Here is a 25,224-nt window from a genome sequence, read left to right on the forward strand (position 1 = left end):
CAATGTTATCTAGCTAGACAACTAGCTTGTTTTTCCATTCAATTATTCTGTTCTTCCTGCACATTAAGTAAATTATATCTACCGCTAATTGCTCACTATGCTTAATATGGTGATGACAACCAGAAAGCAAATTCAAAGCAAAATAATTATTATAGACTAAAATGAAAAGCAAACACATTTTTTTCAGTACTTTAATGTGAGAGTGGAGGGTTCATTTAAATGGAGGTACAAAGATATAAAATTAGTATAAAATTGCATCCAATTTCCCAGAAAAGAGAAGACACCTACAATGGGAAAAAAGAACAGATCACCAGTGAAAAAAGCAAATTGGATAACACTGCAGTTTCCCATGATGCTTATGCACATTACTGCACAATACCCCAAAGCCAATTAGTCATGCTTAGATTTCTTTTTACCATGTTTGTGATGATCACTTTAGATCATTAAAAGTGACACTTCATTTCCGATTGGCTGCAAAAGCTTCAGATGAAAGGAAATATGGTTTTATAATCTATAAGGTAAGCAGAGGAAGGGTGGAAGAAAAGCCTTCTCTCCTTACAGCAAGGACGTGCTAGTCCATCAGGACAGAAGCTCCTCGGAAGTATGCTATCGTAAGTAAAAAAAAGAAAATTCCAGAGCAATAATTCTGGCTGTGCCAGAAGATCGAACAAAGAGAACTGTCCTCATGTAGGTGTAGATCCACAAGTAATAAAGGAGTCACCTTTCAAACACCAGCCAATAATCATGGTTTCATATGCTGATTTCCTTTCTAATATATCACATGTAATAATTCTGTGACATCATCTGGATATACCATAAAACATTTTTAAAATTTAGCAGAGGCTGCAGTTCAGATGAAATTCTAGTTTCATTTCAGACACGGTCAGCAGGGGTTATTGAATACTATAATGGTGAAACTCCAAGGCTATAGGTTTGATTCCAGGATGAGGTTCTGCCACTGTACTCCAAGGTACCCAAATTGCTTCAGTTAATATCCAGCTATATATACATGGATTGTGTGTAACTTGCTCTGAATTAAAATATATAAAACATGAAGTACACACCATACCAGTTATTCTGAAAGTAAGACAAAACATGTCAAATTATTATTATTTTTTACTTCTGCCCTGTGACCCCCTGCACCCAATTCTCTGCCCTACCTACCTCGCAGATCTTCAAATGGGAGAGGGTCTGGCAGGGGCGGGGCCTGGCTCTGTGAATCCAGTGGTGGCCCCGCCCTCAGGCGTTCCAGCTCCGCCTCCAGCTCGCGGATCCTCCGTTTCAGCTTGACGCAGTTGGGGCAAAAGGAGGTCGAGGGGCTCTCGACGGCCAGGGCAGAGTGTTCTTCCGTCTTCACGCACCTCGCGTCAGGCTCCGCCTCTTCCCGGTCCGAGGGGGTGGAGCCAGGAGCCGCGACAACGGGTTTGCACTCCTGCTGGATGGAGTACGCGGAGCCTATGTGGAGCGGGGCCATTTTGGGGTGGTTGAACAGGGAGGTGACCTGCTGGCCTCGGGTCTGCCTCAGCGGGATGGCACTGTCCATGCCCTTGGAGGACCCCAAAGAAGCTTCCAGAACGTCTTTGAAGATGAGGTCAATCTTCTTCTTCTTGGCCTGCGGTTGACAGTCCGCTTCGTCGTTGGCTTGCTTGCTGAGGCCCCTCCTTCCATGAAGCGTCGACCTCAGCACCGGCCCTTTGGTCTCCTCATGATGCTGGTGAACAGCCTCTGATTTTTCAACGGCTGTCGGCACTGAAATACAACAGTTCAGCAGAGTTAGCAAGATCGGTGGCAAGGGTATAATGCATAATATAATGTATCATGCTGTAACAGACTCATATGAAAATGAAAGACTGATCCTGCCAACGTGTGAAACTGATTTGCAGTCTAACTTCTGTGAAATGTGCCCCTTCGTCCCATCTACAAACTTGTACAAAAGCATACGTCTAAAAGTAAACTGAAAGTACATTTGCAGTCGCAAACATTAGACATTGTAAGTAACGGTGAAATCCTGTTTTGCTTACCTGAAAAACCAATGCAGAAAGGAGAGTATGATCGTAAACAGATGAGAAAATTTTTCTTCTGGCCCAGATTTTTTGAAGCTAAAAATGGTAATATCTTCCAATATTAGATAAAGAAACACAGCCCTATTGGCATTATAACCACCAACAGCCTGCTTCTTTTCACACCCCAGCCCAGAGCCAACCTCACACAGAGCTGAATCAGAGGAAGACATGTCCTGTTTGGAACTTATATTTTTAATATAAGCTTTCTGTACTTATATTGCTATATTGTACATTTATTGCTGATATTTTATATTTATTATCTCATTCATGTCTTATTTATTCTTTGTAAATATGTATGTAAGTCCTAAATACAAATGCACCATTTGAGGTTGACACAATTGCAATTTCGTTGTGCTTGCACAATGACAATAAAGTTCTTGAAATTGAATTGGAATGCAGCCCACGGGCGCCTAATCAACCAGCAGCAGAGCAACGACTCGTGGGCCCTAACCGACTGAACCCTCCCGTGTGGTACTGGGTTCGAGTTTCGGCCGGATTCTCTCTGCGTGGAGTTTGCATGTTCTCCCTGTGTTTATGTGTGGTTCCTCCCCACACCGAAAAACAAGCATACGCCAGCCATTATAGGAATACTCCTGCAATTGCCTTTGACCAAGGCATTGGCCTCAGAACTAGACTAGGTTTCCGGGTACTACACTGTGGGTGTTAGCCAGCAGGGGGTCAAAGTATGGGTTAAAAATGAACAGAAGGGATTCAGTAAAGTTATCTTAATCTTTAGTAGTAGTAGTAGAACTTTATTTGTCCCCAGGGGGCAACTGGTTGTGCAGCAGTGAAAACAGTAACAGTAGTTATCTTGATAATAAATCTTAACCATTTCATCTTACCCTGGGCAAGGCAATTGCCAATTGTGCATTACCCTGTGGAGCTACCGGCCACAGATAGCACTGGCATTGGTCTGGATTTAAATATTCATCAAAGAAGTTCTCTTGCCCTACTTGCGGGCTGCAGTGTGATAAGTGGTGCTTGAAATCACACTGTTTAGAGGAAAACACTTGTTTTTCTGCACTTTCCCACATTGATAGCAGGGGGTCCAGTCATTAGCGCCGATGTACAAGTGGGCATTTCGAATTGGGGGAAAAAACTAACACAAAATAAGGACAGAAACAGTCACGCTTCACAAACATATAATGAGACTAACTCGAGCAGCAGGTGCACTGGAGTGAGGAAAACTCTTGAGGGAAAGTGCTGTCCGCAAAGTTTTCAAACAAAAACAAACAAAAATGAAAATGGTCAGTACTGCAGGAAATGCCAGATGCCCAGATCAGAGTTGTTGACGAATGTGGTGACACACAGAAAAGCAGTATGGGAGGAGTAAGGACAGATAAAATCTAAACGAAACTAGCATTTCTGATATCGGTGACTGTGCACTATGACAGGGAACTGGGCTAGTAACTCAGAGACTGCAGGGTTGATTCCCAGGTAGGGCGCTATTGTTGAACCCTCATATTTAACCTGAATTGCTTCAGTAAATAGCCTAAATGGAAACACAAAACCAAAATTATTAGCTGAAAGCGCGTGTGTAACAATGTAACAGTGTGCGCTGTGTGAAGAGGCAGATTAAAAAATCTGTTTCATGGGTGACAGTAATATATAACTGTGAATAGGGACAGGAACAATGGGGTTTCCACACATAACATCACATACACCTGTGAGACTAAAACACCTTGATTGTACCTCATAACCAATCACGTATCCCAGCCATAGCATATTGTGCACACCCATTGGTTACTGACCAAGGCAGAGATCTCATTTTACTCCAATCACAGCGTTCAATCGCTGATGCATCGACATTTTAGACCTTTAGCAGACACTCTTATCCAGAACAACGCACACAGCTTACATTCTTCTACGTACAATGCTTTATACAGCTGGGAACTTACCAAAGTAATGGCAGTTAAGTTCCTTGCTGAAGGTTAAAAAGGCAGCACAACACCTCAGAATCACACCTACACCCTTTCAGCTGCAAGCCCAGTTCTATAACGCCTATGCTACACTCTTTATCCTTCATTTTATTTAAAAAAAAAATACGGTTGCCCGGTTTTATCAAAAGAGTGCAGTGGTTTTCCTTCAAACAGCTGCTAACAGACAGCTCAACAGAACAGCTCATTAACATCAAAGGACGTCAGACCAAGTGCTGAAGATTTCACAGTTTTTGACAGAGTCAAAGAACATCCATCTGAGATGGCTGAAAATCAATGTTCTGGATTCAATAAACAGTAGTCCATAATTCTGATTCACAATTTAATGCAAATCTGCATTGTATTCCCCACAAACACAGTGTTTGTGATGGATAAAGTGTACCGTTTGATTAATACCAGGAGCAGAGCAGACGCACAGAGGACACCGTGTGGCGCGTGCTTCCTTTTAGCGCCCATACTATTGGATTAAAAGCTTTCACACCAGCCGCGGTCCGGCATAAAAGATCTAATGCATTAGCATGGGCAACGAACGCAAGTTTACGCCGCATAGCATCGTCTATGCGTCTGCTCCGCTACTGGGTGTAAATCAGGCAGATTTACTTTCTCAGCACGACATGTGCAGTATTGGTGACAGCCTGCTTCAGCACAGCAGCTTTGACAGACACTATGTGCCAGTTTCAGATCTTTGTGATGAGATCTGGGCAGTAAACACTCGCGGCTGCACTCGGAGCCGGAGATGAGCTGAGCTGAGCCGCCGCTGTTGCACAAGCCCTTCAGAACCATATCAAACAGAATCGGCTATTTCGTGACTTCGCAGCTAAGTAGGTCATGCTGCTTGCAGGGCGTTCTGGAATAAAGGAAAATCAGAGTGCGCGCACAGCAGCTAAAGGAAAGAAAGCAAAGGGTGAGATGTGAGTGCCACAGCCTGTTGACCATTTTTCAAAGGGGGGAGGGGGGGGGGGGGGGGGGGGGGGGGGGCGAAGGGGGGCTAAAAACCATGCCACATAAAAATAGAAATTATTGTTATTTGCTGATAATTCTTTCCTTGTGTTTTCCTTCCTGTACTTTGGTTTCGATTTGTTGTTGTCAGGATTTGATGGCTTAAAGTGTTATGCTGCTTAAGAACTTCACTGTTGCGCAATCACGAAGAGGTAAAAATAGTTGTACTAAATGCCTTATTAAAGTACTAAAGTCAGAGAAGATTCTAAGCCCTGAAATGACAGTTTTTTAAAATGAATAATCAAGTGGAGTTTCTCAGTTGTCCCTAAAACTACAAAAATGGCCAAAATAATAACAGAGATGTCATTTGGAAAAAATGACTGAAACACATAAAGTTCACACATACTTTTTTAGACAACCAGAACACAAAGCCCAAATTGACTGCCAGGATGAGACCTAAAGACACCATACAATTTTGCCGACAGGGCAAGCAGGGAGAGTTAATGTTTTATCTCAATGTAATATACTAACAGGAAAGCAATACTCATATGCAAGTGTTATATATCCACAATTCAGTATCGCAGGCAGATATTTTTTTCTGGAAATACCTCCCTCTTTGTCAGTTAGATAACTGTAAGGAACTGCTGGCTGGGATCACTGATTGTATAACAAACAGGTTGCGAATGGTTGCCTCTAAAAGTAGCTTTTCACACCCACAGTCTCCTCACAGAGAACAAGTCTCACTATTCTTTTTTTTTTCTCAAGTTCTTTCTCTATATTTGAATGGTCTGTAGCAACAGCAGGGGCCTGTTTTGTGTTAATCAAAATGGACGTACAGTACTCTAAAGTTTGTAGTCACTTCTTAGAGAGCAAACAGGCTCATAGAGCAGTGAAGTGGCCTTGCGGAGTTGTATAATATTTTCTTCTGTAGAACGCAAGCAAATACAAATATACGGTAACCGTAATGTACAATACATAATGTCGGCAAGAGGACCTATAGCTGTGTCTTCCATACATTTATAAATGTGAAATTGTTTCTTTTTCTTTGGGAAAGACTGAATCCGCCAGTTTTCTAATCAGCAAAATCCCGATGGCCTTGATCAGGACAATGCACTTGAATTCTTTGTCAAGGGTCAGACTTGACTTTTAATTTGCAGTGAGTTGGTGTGGAGAAGGTGTGGATATTTGGGTGGAGGGGGAGTTGTATGATTATATTAATACATTCTCTTTTTTTTAACTGTACTTTGCCAAGCTCTTTCTTCTGAGCAACAAATTACCCTCTGCATAAAACAGAATCAACCATCAATTTGAGACCTTTTCATTAAAGTAAAACAGCTGTTTCAGCTGATCACACGCAAAAAACATGGTAAAACAATGTGGGGACGTGACAACCATAAAAAATGCATCCATTGTATCAACACAATGGCGCATTAATTTAAAATTCTATTTGAATAACTGAATATTAACTGAAAAAGCAATAATTAAGTTGACCAAAGGAAGATTTAAAACTCCTTAAAACCATTAACCACACCTCAATTCCATCAAAATGGCCGACAGCGTATTTCTGACATGCGTGTTGTTCATTAGAGGCACATTTTGCCACTGTGGCTGCCAGAGGAACATTACCAGGTCAACTACAGACAGAGCATTACCAGGCCAACTACAGACAGAGCATTACCAGGTCAACTACAGACATAGCATAACCAGGTCAACTACAGACAGAGCATTACCAGGTCAACTGCAGACAGAGCATTACCAGGTCAACTACAGACAGAGCATTACCAGGTCAACTACAGACAGAGCATAACCAGGCCAACTGCAGACATGGCATAACCAGAGTTCTGTTTCAGTCATGCCACATGGCAATCACAGAGGGACCAGGATTTTGAGGGTTTAACGATGTAGTTTTTGCCGTGCAGGTTGTTTTTAAAACACGCCAAACCTTTAATATAAATAATTTTGCTAGCCCATCTTGTTTTTGCAGCCTGGCCACAACTGGTCAAGAAGACCAAAATCAATATGATATAATCAAGATTTAAACCAGTCACAGAAACCTCGAAACACATTTTTCGCCCAAAGTGAAAAACAGATTTATGAAAAACAGTATTGAGAAACTGAAGTAACTTTTGGTTTATGTAAATTTTGACCATTTCACTACCATTCTTTATCTACCACAATCCTTCGCACTGAAACATTGACTGAATTTGACATCAGTTGCTGCTATTAGACAGCAAACCCAAAAGCTGAGTTTACTCAAATGGTTTGAGGAACTGATTGCCTTGAACCATTTGAGTAGGGAACCTGAATCTGTTCAAATAGTCACTGGCCTTCAAGCTTATATTAGGACCACTCAATTAATTAATTAAGACTGGCTCTTGGGTTTTACAGTGAGTCACTCCCATAGATCACCGATAAATTCGACACAACAACCAAGAGAGTAGCTGACACGAATCAAACGGTTTATTTCAACAAATATGCCAAAGATACAAAGTTTGAGATCTTTAACATGAGCTCCCTCACAGAAAGGGTGAGTGTTCTTCCTTCCACCCAAGAGTACTTCAGCATTCCTTACGTCAACTTTGCCAGGAAGTGATATTACATCTCCAGGCAACACACAGGAAATAGGTTCGTAATGACAGAGTGAGCCCCCCCCCACCCCCGCTCCCCAGCAACATCCATGTCTGTAACCGTTATACAAAAGAAAGCCTTTTTTTTTTGTTAAAAAAGTACACCTTCAAGTAAAACTTTTGTCATGTGGATGGTCGAAAAACATGGTTATACTATTTGAAGTAGCAAAAAATATAACTGAGTGGAAATGTTTATGATTCTGAAAAAAGAAATAAAAAAAGGGGGGGGGGGGGTCAGTTTTTCTTGACAGCGTTAATGAGTTCCCTCATCAGCAGCGTCTGCTCGGCGTGCTGCTGTTCCAGAATCTTCCGCAGCTGCTGAAAGCGCTCCTCCGCCCTCCTCTCCCTCTCCTGCTCCGCCCGGCGCTCCTCCTGCCGGTACTCCTGCAGGAGCTCCGCCACGTCCGCCAGCCGCCTCTTTTTGGGCGCGGCCCCCGAGGGTCCGTGGGGGAGGCGGGTCCCCGGCGGGGAGGAGGAGGGCGGCGGCGAGGGCGACGGGGGCAGGGCCGTCCTGACGTCCGGGCTGGCGGGGGCCTCCGCGGCGCCCGGCGGGGGCGGGCAGGCGTCCTCCTCGGCTCCGCCCCCCTCCTCGGGGGCGGGGCTCTTGCCGGCAGCGGGCGTCTGGAGCCCCAGCCTCTGGCCAATCAGGTCCTGGAGCTGCTGGAAGCAGGGCGGCGGCTTCCTCTTGACGGCGTCCGGCTTCTCGGGGTGCAGGACGTACTCCTTGTAGGCGCGGGACAGGTTCCGCCACTTCTGGAAGCAGCGCTCCCCGGCCCGCTCGGGCAGGTCGCTGATGTGGAAGCCCTGGTCCTGCAGCCGGCCGGCGATGATCTCGAAAATGCGCTTGGTGCGCGTTTTGTTCTCCCTGATCAGTCCCTGTATCTCCGGCGAGGCGTAGAGCTCCACCAGGGCCTCCGTGGCCTCCACGTCCTGACTGCACACTTTGGGGTCTGACCCCACGGCGTGAACGTCCCCGTTCTCAACAGCTGGGTGAAGAGACAGACAGAGAGAGAGACATGTCAGGGGTGCCGTGCGCTTGGCGAGGCGAAGCGCTAAGGTTGAAGTGCTACGTTTACGCAGAACCTCCTCGACCGAACTGGCTTTCGCCTCAAAATATCGCCACGCCGACCTCGTGACAAAAATAGACTGGCGCAAACCAAACTGCCCACAATCGTGCGGTAAAATAAGAATTTTACTCAAGTAAATTCGTTCTAGGCGTGGATTATTTTTAAAGTGTTGTTCGATATGTGGATTATTTTTAAGTATATAGATGAGAAAGGCAAAGCACAAGAAACAGCTTATCATCAAGAGGTAGAAATGGCCTAATGTGTAGTCCCCCAACGATCCTTGATAGTACATTCTCACGATTGGAATAAACCAACTGTGTATACTGTCTGAACACATTATTATAATTAGGGACCAGACATCAAGTAAAAGAACAAGAGAAGCAACAATCTTGGGGACTAAGGTAGGAGATAGAATTGCCATAATTAGATGGCCCAGTTGACCAATGGCTTGGTTGTTACCAGAGAAATCAGCAAAAGCAGTTACAAAAAGCCCATTTCCTTCACAAAATGTGATTGCAAACAGGGACTTTAAGGAGGTCCAGAGCCCAATCGACAAACTCGGCCTGTTGCATCTACCCAAGTGCCTCATGCAGTCACACAGCCAACCTACCTCTGGTATCTCCCAGCCAAGATCTTCGTTTCTTCCTCTGCATGCGCTTCTCTTCCTTCTCTTCGTTGACCTGGACGAGCTTGGGGTGAGGGACCCTCTCCCTGGCCGACTTTCGGGCCGACGGCTCGGGGGGCCTGGCGCTCCCGGAGGCGAGCGAGCGGTCCTCCGCTTCCGAAACCGAGGTGGACGGGATGCCGATGGCCAGCGGGTGACTGGCGGGGACCACGATAGCGTAGAGGGGCACGGCGGGGGCGGCGGGGGAGAGGGCGGGGGAGAGGGCGAGGGCTCCGGCCTTGGCGCCCGGGCCGCCGCCCGTCTTCGACCCCCCGCCGGCGCCTCCGCCTCCGCGGGCGGCTGGGGGGGGCTCGGCGGACACGGCGGCCGCCAGCTTCTGGCTCAGCCGCTGGCCCATGAGCGCGTGCAGCTGCTCGAAGAACTCGGGCTGCCGCCGCCGCCGCGCGTCCGTCTTCTTGCGCGCCAGGACGTAGTCCTTGTACGTCCGCTCCATGTTCCGCCACTTCTGGAAGCAGCGCTCGCCGGCCTTCCACGAGCTCTCGCTGATCAGGAAGCCCTGCGCCTCCATCCGGCTCGCAATGATCTCGAAAATCTGTTTGGTTTTAGTGGTCCGATCGTTTAGCAAACGCTGGATCTCCGGGGACCCGTAATGCTCTATTAGGGCCTGAGTGGCCTCCCTGTCGCGCGCGGTCACGTTCCAGGGGCTCGACCACACGGGCAGTTCCCCCCCCTTTTCCACTGTCAGACAGAGAGAGAGCGAGAAGGAGACAGCGAGACGCAGAAATTAGTTTCTACCCTTTCAGACCGGGGGGTGGGGGAGGGGGGGGGAGGGGGGGGGGACAGGAGGTATGTAGTTAAGAATCAAGACAAAGTATTCATTGTATGTAAAACGACATGTTTAACGTACGCTCTTTTGTCCTACTGGTTTCAAGGAGACAACGTAGAAGTGTGCGTGAGGACTATACCAGCATTTACTATACCAGACATTTATTTAGAGCGATGAAGATCGAGGATACATTTTCCCAAAAATTTAAAAGGAAAAAGAAAAGCTAATTTTTCTGAGAACAAAAAGTTAAAATTTCCCCCACTTGCAATGTTATATGAATTCACAGTATAAGTTGGGCCTATACACAATGTTTAAAAAGGCCATGAGAGAGTACCACTAACAAGACGTCAAGTTTGTGCGACTTGCTAAAGAATTTTATAAGCCGGGGCATGGCCCATTTGGGCAATTCATCAAGGTTTAAAATGTTACATTTCTAAAATGCATTTACAGAAAATGCACATGTAAATACCCAGGTTAACCAGCGAGAGCCAAGCATGCCCACTTTGGTCCAGCAGGCTTTGCATAGGGTTTCATCACACAGAGGCAACAGGAAAGGGCACATTTAACCTCATGTACTCATGAATTCAGCTGTGACTATAAACCAGATGAACCCAACCCTGGTCTTGGAGACTTGCGGCGTGCCCAGGTTCTCTGTGTCACGAAGCACTTAACTGATCAGTTTAAGCCATTAATTGTGCAGTTTACTTGGCCGGTTTCTGGGATCTGTATTGTTTGTGGATTTTAAAAGTGAAAACAAAAACAAATGAGACCCAACATGTATCCAGCACCAGGGTCAGAGACCCCGGTAGATCCTGTGACTCTCCTAAGCCAGGTTTCGGGACCCCAACAGACCCTGCAAGTCCCCAGGATTCGGTTGGGGACCCCCAGCAGACCCTGTGGCTCTCCAGAACCTCGAATGGGGACCTTGGCAGAACCCTGCAACTCTCCAGGATCAGGTTTGAGGACCCCAGTAGAACCTGAGGCTCACCTCGGCTGGGAACCCCAGATGACCCTGCGACTCACCGAGATCAGGTTTGCGGACCTTATGTCCAAGTTCATCAGAGGAAATTTCACCATCTGTTTCCAGCAGTGTAGGCCCTTTTAAATTAGAACTAAATGCATTGTTCTTCCATGTCGAGTGGGACAGACAGAGAATGAACCACAGCGGAGAAAGTGCCATAGTGGGCCTTACACTCATGTCTGCACAGGGTCACTCGCAAATGACTTGCGAGTCAGCCACTCAACAGATTGCACCATGTCTCAATTTGCTTTGGTGGATAATTTCCATCCATCCATCCATCCATCTCTTATCTATACCCGCTTATCCTGGGCAGGGTCGCGGGGGGTGCTGGAGCCTATCCCAGCGTGCATCGGGCGAGAGGCAGAAATACAATCTGGAAGCACTGCTGTGAGGCGACAGTGCTACCCACTGCACCGCCCTGGTGAATAATTTCCAATATTTTATTTGGCTAGGTATTTTTCAGCCAGGTAAGGCACTTAAGAACCAAGTTATGGAATTCTTATGTTATAGGGAATACAGAATCAATCAGCTAGTACAGATACACATGTCTTTCACTCTTTGATAGTCATCATTATACTATTGCAAAGTTGCAAATGAGAAAGCTATCATAGCGAGAATAGTGCTTGAATGCTAGTAAAATATAGGAATGAGTATAGTGTTTGCTTGTCTATGTTAGTCTAATATTGGGCCTGGATATTATTTTATCTGAAAATTTTTATGTCTTTTAAGGGTTTATTGGTATTTATACCCATCTCTAGCAACCAGAACTTTATCGACAACTTGCTACTGAGCACTGTTTCTCAAATGACAGAGCCCAATTACATACACCCAATAACAATTCTTTTGTTCACATAATCACATTAGTTAATTTCAACCTATACACCGTCATGTTGCAAGGGAGATCGTATCAGTGCAAAAAGTTTCAGAGAGTGACCCATTGGCTATTGGATATAACACGAAAATGTGAAAGTCGGGCTGGATGGCAGAAAAAAAGTGATTCATTGCCCAAAATAATTGGAAATATGACTAACATAAAAGCTAGGATCATAAAATGATTCTCAATGTTCTCTGCAAACTTTTAACATTCTGGTCAATGAAAGGGTTCAATGCTTGGTCCCTAAACATACAGCTTGACCTTAAAGCCGTTTTTTTCCCTTTCCAAGGAGGGGGGTGGCTACACATCTAGTTTCCAAAGCTTGGCTGTTAATGCAAAGGAAAAAAAAAAAAAAAAAAAAAAACTTAATGCTGATCATTTACTGTTGTAATCATTACAGTACAAAGTTTACAGTTTTGTCGTCTTGTGATAATGCATTAACCTCACTGAAACATACTAGCCCGTTTGTGAATCACATTTCAAGAAGTAAAATGGTCCGACTGAACAATAAAGTATCCAGGCTGGCTTCCTCTTTTATCACCACTCTCCTGTAGGGCTGTAGGACTTAAGGTTGGACATTTGCACATTCCTCAAACAGGAAATAACTGGGAAAGAGTTCCAAAAGACACGGTTTACTTGCCAAAGCATCAAGTGTTACAGTTAAAATAGTTTTCAAGAATATAGCATTAGAATTATGGGAAGTACCTCAGTTGCAGAATTGAAAGTATTGATAGTGGTAGTCATGGCGATGGTTGTCGTGGTAATCATGGGCAGTGTGATTGACAGACCAGGGCCAATGCTAAGTGCGTGAGATACACCAGCCCCCCCCAACGTGATGCACGCTCTCCATATTGGTTGAAGAGTACTGGAAAGTAGCTAATTAACCCAGCTAATAGAGTTAATTTAATAGTTAATTTGTCTCGAAGCCAGTTGCAAGTTCATCAGCTATCTTGCAAACTGCTTACAAAGAGTCACCACAAGATAGCCATCTATTAATGCTGTAGTTATCAATTTGCATAATCTAATTTTGTGAATGCCAGTTCACAGCAGGTGGTAGGAAAAATGACTCAAAAGTCTGACAGCACAGATTGTTTCCCTTCTGCGTTCTGCTCAGACAGCAGTTTGTCATCAGGATAGTAAAGGCGAAGAGATATTAGCTTGGTAGCTAGCTAGTGAGTATAAGACTTTTTCAAACAGGTGCACAGTCAATCAGGTCTTGAATTTAAAAACAATACCATCCCTGTCTAATGTTCCGCAGCAAGACATGGGGATGTGTGGACAGCAAGCAACACTACCAGTTTTTACCAAAATTATCTCCAATGGTGGAAAACCACGGCACAACCAGCACACACCTGATTACTCCAGGCGCTTACGTTATCGTGGACGTAACACACACAACACGAGGGGGTTTAAGAGAATCCTACACGTTTTCCAGGCGCATGTCGCATGGGCGCGGTCAATGGCGCAGCACTGGGTGTGGTGGCTAAATGTTCGTGTTTTCGCGAGGCGTGGAGCGCACAGCTCAAAGTGCGCGGAGCAGGTGGAAAATGGGCTGGATTAGGCTGAATATATTATCGTGGGTGGTGCTGCAGCTGCATTCATTCTCAGCCAATGACCTCTTTTCATTCCCTTTAAGAGTTGGTGTCCCGGCGTACTGCCAATTTCCGCGATCTACCACTGCAGTGGAAGACGAGGATATACTAGTCAGAAGAAGCTTTTCCCAAGAGAAGTGTGTGGGAGTTCTTGTGTGGTAGGAGAAAAGTAGGGCTGTCACTTTTTCCAAAAAATTTCATTCAAAGGAATCTCATAAGAGAAATTTGTTTGAAATTTTTTTGAAACATTGCCTTAATATATAATTATTACAGCCCGCTTTTAATTTCTCATCAAAACTTGTAGTTAAATAGCTTAAATGCGTATGCTATAACTGAGTAATAATGACGATGGACAGAATCTTTACGTTTTTAACAAAACCAGGGAAGATCGTAACAATGCCAGTTATGCCATTTAAAACAGTAAAATGACTTGGTAGTTCAACTGCCATTCAAATAAAAGAGCAAATGATAATGCATGAGTAAGGGGACTATATATTGTTTAAAAAAGTAAAGAAAAAGAAGACAGGGTCAGGTGAGCGTGTTAATTGGAGGTGGGGTGGTGAAATGGTGCAACTTGACCTTGGACCCGGTGAGGGTGGGGGTTGGTGCCCCCCCCCCCCCCCAATTGACCCAAGTAAAATGTTACTCCGATTTTCCTATGTTTAATTTTTCCACTTTCTTTATACAACGTACAGAATAGACACCTCAATAAAAATCCTTTCTGCCCTGCCTCTCTTCACTGACTGCTTGTGTTGCCTACACTAGTGGCTGAGCGTCCCTACAACTGTGGTCAGAATTGTATTATGCAAATGGCAAATTTAATTAGCTATAAATGTCATTTGGTGCTTCGAAAGCAATAGGAGTGCTTCGAAATATCAGAGACATCAAAGGAAATAAGAAACCAGAAAATAATGACAAAGGACACAAGAAGAGAAGAGAGGACAAAACATTCTATTTATATGCAGCACTTACGCTAACAAATTTTCAATTGATTTTTAAATCATAGTAAATCAGTTTTCAGACGTGACACTGCCGTATTATATTTTTATGGGCTTTAGGCGGGGCGGCAAGCAATATTCAGGTGTGCTGCCTCGACTAATGTACTGCAGGGGGAAACCTGCATACGATCCATATGAACCCTGGCATATGATCCACGAAAACAGCTAATTGGCAGCGACTTGCACCACAGGTCTGGTCTGAGCAGGCGCACAGGCGCAGGCACGAATCGCACGACTGCATCGACACTAAAATTGCAGTCTGTCGCGCCAAAGATTGCACCGCGCTGCCTGATCTTCACTGACACGCCCCCAACGGTGCGTCCCTTCCCACTCCGGCTCGCGGCGAGTCACCGAATCACCAAACGGCCTCAGGCGCATCAAAATCCACGCAAACGGCACTTCACCAGTGGGACCGCCCGCTCACCACACGCTGTGCCTCGATCAGAAAACCAAGCCTTCTATGGCAATGCAATTATTAAATATAATTAAAACTCTTACTTTTCCGGAATGCAATGATCAAATTAAATGTTTTTTTTTTCCATTTGACAGCCCTACTTCTCTGACTCAGATAACTCTAATTATTTTTCTTCAAAAAAAATGTGAATGACATTTGTGAATTTTATAGGTCAAAATTATGAATTATAGGTCAAAATTTCCCCTTCACAGCATCTTGAAATTGATTCTTTTTGACACTATTTCTTAAAGTAGTATTCGAGGGTTGGCTGTGCTCACTAAATTCAGAAAGAATTATTAAAAGTTGAAAAACGAACTCACACAGTAAGGCAAAAATTCAAATTTGAGATTTGGACTGATGCCTTCATGAGTGCAAAATTTCCACCTGAAAAAAGTTTTTAAATAAACATGTAAGGAATATGTAAGAGTTGGTTAAGTCTGAAATGAATACCCAACCCAGTAAAAAAAACACAGAACAGTAAAATTAACTTGTTCACACAAACCACTGCATTGATCCTACTTTTGGGGCAGAAGTGAAAAAATCCTTCCAAATATTGACGAAAAGACAAAACGACACTTGTTCATTCTAATTCAGAAATGTGTGTATTCCTATGGACAAGTTTACATTCAGCACTGCCAAAGAATAGCAGACTGTTAAACCACTGACAGCGATCCAATTTAATCACAGATGCAGTTTCATTTGAGTTAATCTGTTTTAGCCATTGTTTATGCAAACAGCACTGAAAACTTTCATATCATTGTTATATATAAAATGAATTAAATTATTGTACTTGTACTTCCCATTCATTAGAAGGGAAAAAAAGTTACCACAGCGTGTTATTGCTCAACAATATAAAAGCATCTGCTGTGTGTCTGTGGTTCTATGCTCTGGAAACAGCATGTGAGACAGTGTATGAATATTGTTGTCAGTCATTATGCTTAATTAGTGGTAATTTATGCAAATTACTGGGGCAGCACAATGGGATAACTGACTGGCAAGAAGTCTCTGTCATCCTCTTACTGCAGGATGACTGAACTGCAGGTGAGAAAACTGCCCTTCATTACAGAAAATAGAAAATAGTCACCTAGCTATCTAGTTCTGAAAATAAAATGGTTCTGTAAAATGTTTTCATGATGAAATAAAGGGGGAAACACATCTGTCATGTTGCGCAAAAACCGACTTGCTGATACACAGACGTGTGAAACTCAGAGACATTTTAAAGCATTACTCTGAACGCTTCCTCACGAGTAATATCAGTAATTAGAGGCGTGTTCACATTCACCCACGCAGGCTTTGTTAGCTGTGCCAGAAAACAAGTAAACAGAAAACTGTCCGAAATCACTGCGTTCTCCCTCAGCCGGAGCAAGACAGCGAGAGAATTTCTCTACCAGCCAAGAGAAATGAAATGGCTCAGCTTATGTTAATTAAGCACAGCTGGGCTGCTGAGAGTTCATCATGTTAAGGCACTGCTCTAAGCGCATGGAGGGCCCAACAGTCTGGTATGGAAATCCAGACTGTGCCAGTGTCCCAGTGCAACACAGAATTGGCTCTAGTGTCACACAACCACATGAGGGCTCCACTGAGCACGCTTTTTTTTCTCAAGAACAGATGTCTAGGCACCCCAATAAATTCTTATGAACAATATGTGAAAAAGTATATTGCCATTTATATTTTCCTTTTGTCTACGTTCATCTCAATCTTTGGGAACTCTTATGCGGTCATCTGTGACTTTCTATTCTCACTGGGGTACAAATATGAGGTGACACGCATGCCAAACTGCCTCAGTCATCCGTCATCAAGGGAAAGGTCAGAGTGCACACAAATGAAGTTAGACAAAAGGTCATTGACCCACACAAATCAGGCAATGGCAAAAAAAAAAAGTTTTTAAAAAAGTGAAACATCTGAAAGTACCCATCTCCACTACTAGGCCAATAGTTAGGAAGTTTAAACAACTGGATCAGGCTGGAGGAGAACACATATGCAATATTCCCCCATGCACAGATGGTTAGAGAGCTTTGATTTTCTGTTCCCCACGGGGCTGTGATAATGAACTTGCCTTAATGGTTAATTACTGTCTTCTTTTCGCCACCTCTGACATCACCATGCGTGACATCACCACCACGTACAACACTGATGCTAAACCAAGCTCTGTTAAAAGACCATTAAAGCATGAAAAGAGGCTAAAGGTAAATATTGTTGACTGTCAGGGAGGTTTTTATTTTATTTTATTGTGACTTTTCTGATTCCTCAATGTGGAAAACAAGCAGACACCCCACGAGACACAGATCCCCCGTTTGTATTTTTAACGGTGCTCAAAGCCACAACCTCCAATGTAAATTAGAACAGTGCAGGCGAGTACTTGCTCTTGTGACATATCAGCCACTGCTTCTCATCAGTTGGGCTCTGAACGAGCAGATTTTCAGCTAACTAATCGCCCAGCAGGGGTCAGTATTGCATTACGAGATGCAGCAGTCCCAGCCAGCTGAAACCCTCCCCCTCCCTGGGCGATGCTGGAGCCAATCGAGCATCACCCGGCTGGGCTTCTGGCACAGTCCGGATCTGATGCCAGGCCGTGGGGTCCATCCACACACAAGAGCAGTGCTTTAACAGGACAGGCCGCCCAGCAGCCAGGTAAATCCAGGTAAGGGTAGCAGTGTAGTATAATGGGTAAGAAACTGGTCTTGTAACCTAAAGGTCACAGGTTCGATTGCCAGGTAGGACCCTGCCATTGTCCCCTTGAGCAAGGTTCTTAACCTGCATTGCTTTGGTATATATTCAACTGTATAAATGGATGCAATGTAAGTGCTATGTAAAAAAAATGTTGTGTAGGTCTAAATGACTGTAATGTAGTTTTGTCCAGACAGACTGTGGCACGCTTGCCTGTATCTTCCGCACAGATGACCAGCTGTGCTGCTAAAAAAGGTGTTTCCACACCAGCACCGGATCCCAGAAATCAGCGGGGAACACAGGCGATGTTCGAAAGCGTGATTTTTATCAGCAACTTACCAAACACTTTGGGAATAGCCATTTTCGAGGCTTTAAGTATTTAGTGTGAGATCAGTATAATTCGAGGCGCAGACTGACAAAGTGTGAACAGCACCAAAGCGACTGTTTATGGGGCGACATAGCTCAGGAGGTAAGAGCGGTTGTCTGGCAGCCGGAGGGTTGCCGGTTCGATCCCCCGCCCTGGGCGTGTCGAAGTGACCCTGAGCAAGACACCTAACCCCTAATTGCTCCGAACGAGCTGATTGGTACCTTGCATGGCAGCCTTTCACCGTTGGTGTGTGAGTGTGTGTGAATGGGTGAATGAGAGGCATCAATTGTAAAGCGTTTTGGATAAAAGCACTATATAAAATGCAGTCCATTTACACATAAAACTAGAGCCTCACAGTGACTTTTGGTCCCGTGGTACAGTTCTGAACATCCAACGCAACACTAATCACAGCCAAAAAATACACCGAGGAACGGACCGATTCTCTTTTAGAGCGATTTTCTTTCCCAAACCATCTTGTATCTCCCCTTAAAAAAAAAAAAAAAAAAAAACCCAGCCATTTCCAGCCATTAACCCATGACGGACAGGTGCACTGTGGGAAGGCGTCTCTCACCTGCGGCCAGATTGCAGTCGATGCTGTCCTGGGACATGCTGTGCAGCCGGCCCATGTAGTCGTCGCTGTACCACACGCGCAGCCTCTCGCCCGCCGCCAGGTCCCGGCACACCCGGAAGTAGATGTGCTCGCCGTGCTGAAAGGCCGTCAGGTTCCGCTCGCCGTCGTCCGCCGAGGTGCGCACGTACCTGCGGCGGATCAGCCGCGACACGTCCGTCAGCGCGCGGCACAGCGCCACACACCGGCCGTCTCGAGACGCGGCGAAGCGAGCCTCGTCCATCGACGAGCTCGGAGCAGCCGGTCTGAGCGACCCGTTGCGATGCAGCCATTTTAGAATGGCGAGCAAGGACACGCGGTGTCACTGATGTGAAGCGCCGCTAATGCTAACAAATGAGGAGAATCTTCAGCTTGCTAAACATGAGTGAGTGAGTGAGTGTGTGACTGTGTGTGTGAATGAGTGACTGTGTGTGACTGTGTGTGTGAGTGAGTGATTGTGTGCGACTGTGTGTGTGTGTGTGTGTGTGTGTGTGAGTTTGTGTGTGAGTGAGTGAGTGTGGGTGAGTGTGAGTGAGTGAGTGAGTGTGTGAGTGAGTGAGTGAGTGAGTGTGTGAGTGAGTGAGTGTGTGTGAGTGAGTGAGTGTGACTGTGTGTGTGAGTGAGTGTATGTGTGTGTGTGTGTGTGTGTGTGAGTGAGTGTGTGTGTGTGAGTGTGTGTGTGAATGAGTGACTGTGTGTGTGTGTGTGAGTGAGTGAGTGTGTGTGTGAATAGGTAAGTGTGTGTGTGTGTGTGTGTGTGTGAGTGTGAGTGAGTGAGTGTGTGTGAGTGTGTATGTGTGTGAATGAGTGTGTGTGTGTGTGTGCGTGTGTGTGTGAGTGAGTGTGTGAGTGAGTGAGTGAGTGAGTGAGTGAGTGAGTGAGTGAGTGCGTGTGTGAGTGAGGGTGAGCGTGTATTATGTCTGGGCCTTATTGTTTGGGTTATGTTAGAATGAAGCCATGTAATGACTGACACAAAAATGAGCTGTACCTCATCCAGTTAGCCTTCGTTTCATCGCTGCCATCGATGGATTTGTACGTGTTGTTTTCATCGATGATCTATAAAGAAAAAAATTCGGATTCAGACAGCAGCACAATGGTGCCAATTACTGTTCCAGGACTACTACTGCTATTTTATGGACTCCTCAATGTCGGCAAAATAATGTACAATGCACAAAATATTATTCAAGTAAAGGTGACCATATGAAACAAAAACAGAATATCCAGTATTTATTAAACCTGTAAAGTTAAGGAAAGGAGAAGAAAAAAAAGAAAAGGGAAGCCGCACTCACCATCCAGGAGAAGAATCCGGAGGACTTGTCCTGAGAGACCACCTCCCCCTGATACGGGCCGAACAGCGCCCCCTTGGGGATGTCCTTGTCCACGCAGCACACGTCCACCTCCCCCCCTTCCTGGATGACCTCGATCCCCGAGGGGGCGGTCAGGGTGGCGCGGTTCGGCACCCCCAGGGGCACGGGGGTGTCCGGCACGAAGACGGGGGGGCCGTGACTCGGGCACTCCTCTATGAAGTACTCCTTGCACTCCTCGCAAACTGCGCAGACACGGGGGGAAGAGGTACGACGCACAGTCAACGAAACACCAAGGGCCCAGCTTTCGGTTCTCAACCTCAGCACCGGATGCAATGTCGCCCCCTGCTGATATTTATTATTTTTGCTCAAAAAGCAATTTTCTGGCGAGTAGTAGAACTGAGTAGTGCAAGAAGCCTTGCAATATGGGAAGAAAATGTCAGAGTCTAATAGAGTCTAAGACACGGACTGAAACACCATCTTCGCCTTGGAGCATCAATGTTTTCACTATTGCTCATGTGTTATAAAAAAAATATATGGGTTGAAACAACTACTTATGAGTCGTCTTACAGCTCTTCGTTCGGAGGAAACTTGACTCGACTCTAAATGACTTCCTGTCACTCTAACTTACAACTTCGGCATGAAGCGATTCATACACGTCCCTGACCCTTGCTTAACGTTATACTACACTGCCGCCCAGCTTACGTCTACAGGGAGAGATGTCATGGTACGGCTGCATCAGCAATTCTTTCACAGCGTCCAAAATGGCAAGCTCTAGCTTGTGATTTATACAATGAATACTTATGAGCCAGGGCATGGCACGCTGTAGATTTATGGCGACACCTGTCTTCGGTCTCATCATGACTGCAATGAAAGTTACGACGAACCGAACGTGTCGCTTGGCTTATTTATGACTATTTTTCTTGGGAGATGTACGACACCAAAAAGGCTCTGCACTCTTAAGGTCCTCCAAACTGAAAATTTTGCTAACTGGTCTGGTACATCATTGACAACATATCTGAGAAAAATATCTTCTTTAACAATAGTCTTGTCTGAAGATGAGAGACGGATACATACATGCACATATCTTGCCCATTTAAGGGTATCTTTAATTTGTACAAGACTGTGGGGCCCATCCACACACTGGAACATGGCTTTGCATATACCAGACTGTGGGGCCCATCCACACACTGGAACATGGCTTTGCATATACCAGGCTGTGGGTCCCATCCACACATTGCAACAGTGGTTTTGCATATACCAGACTGTGGGGCCCATCCACACACTGGAACATGCCTTTGCATATACCAGACTGTGGGGCCCATCCACACACTGGAACATGGCTTTGCATATACCAGACTGTGGGGCCCATCCACACACTGGAACAGTGGTTTTGCATATACCAGACTGTGGGGCCCATCCACACACTGGGACAGTGCCTTGACAGGATGGGCTACCTAGCAACCTCCTCACAGATTTCGACAAAAGTTTCTCACAACTGGCTTTCCCAAAGACAACCCCCATGAAGGTTAGAGCAATGTGGAAATGGCAGAAAAGACAGAAGAACTTACACCAGAAGTCTACATTGTGGAGGCTTTCCGTGCCGCCATGGATGTGGTCCACCTTCAGTTTCTTGTTCGGCTCCTCAGGGGGTAAAGACTCCTCGTCTTTCGATTGGCTGAATTGGGGGGACGAGACCACCGCTAAAAATCATTTCCATCAATGAGTCATTTGCACAAATTACCAGCTACATCGGCGTAGAAAACAGTCGCAAGGAATATAAATAGTTTATTACATCAAGTGAAGTCAAAGATAAATACTTTCACAATTATTTGCAGTTGGAAACTAGCCAGTTGGCTAATACTGGCACATTTACAAGAACGTTTGTTAATGAGATCTGTCCCTGTAGAAATATGTACTTGTATTTTTATATATATATATAACTTGTAAATATTTTTAAAAATCATACATTGAGTTAGCCAACAACAAAAGAACCAAAGAATGCATAATGAGAACTGGCCATTCAGCCAATCGTGGCTTGCCATTTACCAACAGACCTGAGCAGGGGTTCCCAGCCTCAGCCCTGGGGACCCCCTGTGTATGCTGGTTATTGTTCCAACCACAGTCCCCAGAGCTGTGGTTGAAACTGCTCCTTTTTCTAAATTTGGTGCTTTTCATGTTTAGAGGGATTACTTACCCTCTTTCTATCAGAAATAACATGTCATGCATGTATGTCATGCCATGGAGAACAAAAATCCCATGTTCACATCGTGCTTATTTTGCTATATTACCAACAATTCCATGAAAAGAGGTCATTTTTTATTAATAGCTCATATTAAAGACTGAGGTGAATCCCAAGGCTCCAAACTGAACAGGTATGTTTAAGTTCTTTCATAATGTTTTCCTTGAACTTATTAACAAAATGCAGCTTTGGCACATTATCTTTTGCTTTCTCTTTGAGTTCGTCCCTATCTAACATATGGTTAGCTTTAGTGGCCATATGTCAACCCTTCAAAAATAAGAAATTGGACATTGAAACATTGGTTGTAGTTCTGTCTCCAGACTCTAACACATTGGATTTGAAATTTTATCAATGAATATGCAGTTAAAGGGCAGACTGCTAGCCTTAATTTGTGGGTATTTACATCCACATTGGGTGATCTTTTTATACATAGCCCACCGCTCCCATTTTATGAGACCAAAAGTAATGGGACAAAGTTAACATAATCTGAATAAAGTCATCGTGTTTCATACTTGGTTGCGCGTCCTCTGCATTTGATGACTGCCTGAAGCCTGCAGCCCGTAGACATTGATCAATGACGTCAGTGTTTAAAGCATTTTAATCCTCATCATTAGGAAACCCGTTCCATCAATTTGAGTCAGAGCTCACAAAGGCTTGTTTGTACGGAAACTTACAAACTGCAAAATCATACACAGGACAGTTGAACTACAAGGCCTTTTTTTTTTTTTTTCAAAAACACAATTTGATGACAGATTATATGATAGTTACAGATTTAAATGAGCACATCTCAATGAATATTTTTGGTAATGGGTAGCTAAATGACCCCTCTTATGGAGCTCCAGGACTATAAGAGCCACAGGACTGAGAGGAGTACCTAATGCCGCAGTTGTCCTCTCCATCGGAAGGCAGGTATTTGGGGGTGCCGACGGACTCTGCCATGGCGTGGGGTTTGGGGTGAGGCCCTTGGGACTGCCAGCTCAGTCGAACATGTCCGGCCTGGGGACAGAACAGGAAAACATTACATTAGATTTTTAAAAATTAATCTGTATTAAACTATACACTAAAACTAGTTTTTTTTTAAAAACTATGCTAAACTATATACCTTAATAAAAGATGTCCACAAGGCAGCGTGCAATGAAACAAAGTTTCAAGGGAAGAAATCCAGCTGCTCTCAGATTTGTTCCAAAGCACGTTGGTCCATAGCCCGTTTTTATACATTTCGAGCTAAAGCACAGTTACATAAAACAGGTTTTCATTGGTTCACTTTTCCAGACACAGATACAAATTTAGACAATTCCGGTTATTGTACTTTGTGCCTAAGTCTCACAAGCAGAAAAGCGCTGATGGGTAACAGCCTTCAGGTCTGGCGGTCAAGATGACCAGACCCTGACCGCTCATAAGGCCGATGGGTAACAGCCTTCAGGTCTGGCGGTCAAGATGACCAGACCTTGAACGCTCATAAGGCTGATGGGTAACAGCCTTCAGGTCTGGCGGTCAAGATGACCAGACCTTGAACGCTCATAAGGCTGATGGGTAACAGCCTTCAGGTCTGGCGGTCAAGATGACCAGACCTTGAACGCTCATAAGGCTGATGGGTAACAGCCCTCGGGTCTGGCGGTCAAGATGACCAGACCTTGAACGCTCATAAGGCTGATGGGTAACAGCCCTCGGGTCTGGCGGTCAAGATGACCAGACCTTGAACGCTCATAAGGCTGATGGGTAACAGCCCTCGGGTCTGGCGGTCAAGATGACCAGACCCTGACCGCTCATAAGGCTGATGGGTAACAGCCTTCAGGTCTGGCGGTCAAGATGACCAGACCCTGACCGCTCATAAGGCTGATGGGTAACAGCCTTCAGGTCTGGCGGTCAAGATGACCAGACCCTGACCGCTCATAAGGCTGATGGGTAACAGCCTTCAGGTCTGGCGGTCAAGATGACCAGACCTTGAACGCTCATAAGGCTGATGGGTAACAGCCTTCAGGTCTGGCGGTCAAGATGACCAGACCTTGAACGCTCATAAGGCCTCCTGCTTCTCATTTTCGGATTTGGCAAGAACAACAGTTTCCTGTTATCTCTTCAGATAAAGGAACAAAGCTCAGCCGTCATTAATGGTTATAAAAAGAAAAAACACATGAATATTAATTTTCTCTCACAAATGGTACCGATGTCTAAATATAGCCTAATATGGCAAAAATTTCAGATAGCCAATCATATCCTGGCCACTCAGAAAGGGTGGCCTGACTGACGCATTAAAGAAGCATTACTCACAAAACCCTGTCAAACCCTGTGTGCAGTTTGCAGAAAAGTAATTAAGTGACCCTGTGAGTCCCTATTAACTTTGTAAATGAACAGAAAATTCCAGTGATATCAGAAAAGCGTTTTTTTTTTTTTTTTTTTTCCCCACAGAGCGCTGGTAATGTATGAAACAGCTTGCTAGGTCACATCCTGAAGGCGAGTCTTGGGGAGCTCAAATCCAGGATACTCTGCAGTCTAAGTAAGTAACAAATCTAGATGTGCTGAAGGGCCTGTTCTCCTCATTTTGTGCTCCTCTTTTTTATGCGGGTGGCAAAAAGTCAGACAGAGCTAATTTTTTCAAAATTTTAGTCTAAATCACGAGCGTTATGCACAAACACACCGTAGCTTGTCCAGCCAGCGCCATCTCCAGCAGGGCAGCTGGGTAATCTCGTCAAGACTGAGGAGAAAATGGATGAAGCGAAGAACAGTCAGTCACAGAGGTAATCTGGTTCGATAAATACTGCTAAATAGTCTGCTAAACTGGAATGAAAAGCCACCTTTCAGCAGGACAATGACCCCAAAGGCTGAATCTAAACGTCTAAATGTCCAAAAGTTGCTCAGAGGAAGAAAAGCCTTGAGCAGCCCAGGCAAAGTTCTGACTTGGATCCAAAAGAAAATCTACGACAAGACTTGAACATCGCTGTCCATCAACAATCCCCTGGCAACTTGACAGTGCTTGAGCAGATTTGGAAAGGAGAATGGACAAAATCACACCTTCC

General features: G+C 44.9%; 1 protein-coding gene across 6 annotated transcripts in view; it reads right to left on the minus strand.

Annotated features, from left to right (window-relative positions):
• prdm11 (PR domain containing 11) overlaps positions 1-25,224 on the minus strand; it is a 44,815-nt gene that overhangs the window by 10,973 nt on the left and 8,618 nt on the right. For 3 of the 6 annotated variants that reach the window (XM_035395685.1, XM_035395687.1, XM_035395688.1), the window contains exons 2-8: positions 24,846-24,902; positions 23,085-23,206; positions 21,540-21,646; positions 19,954-20,213; positions 19,653-19,720; positions 18,629-18,816; positions 1,165-1,749 (exon numbers count right to left, since the gene is read on the minus strand). In XM_035395685.1, coding sequence (XP_035251576.1) covers positions 1,165-1,749; positions 18,629-18,816; positions 19,653-19,720; positions 19,954-20,213; positions 21,540-21,646; positions 23,085-23,206; positions 24,846-24,869 — 1,354 coding nt within the window. In that variant the 5' untranslated portion in view covers positions 24,870-24,902. Of the gene's footprint in view, positions 1-1,164; positions 1,750-18,628; positions 18,817-19,652; positions 19,721-19,953; positions 20,214-21,539; positions 21,647-23,084; positions 23,207-23,312; positions 23,369-24,837; positions 24,903-25,224 lie in introns of those variants that run through there. The other 3 variants (XM_035395691.1, XM_035395690.1, XM_035395689.1) reach the window with 3 other exon arrangements.

The sequence above is a fragment of the Anguilla anguilla genome, chromosome 16 (assembly GCF_013347855.1).
Source record: "Anguilla anguilla isolate fAngAng1 chromosome 16, fAngAng1.pri, whole genome shotgun sequence".
In the NCBI taxonomy this organism is placed as follows: Eukaryota; Metazoa; Chordata; class Actinopteri; order Anguilliformes; family Anguillidae; genus Anguilla; species Anguilla anguilla.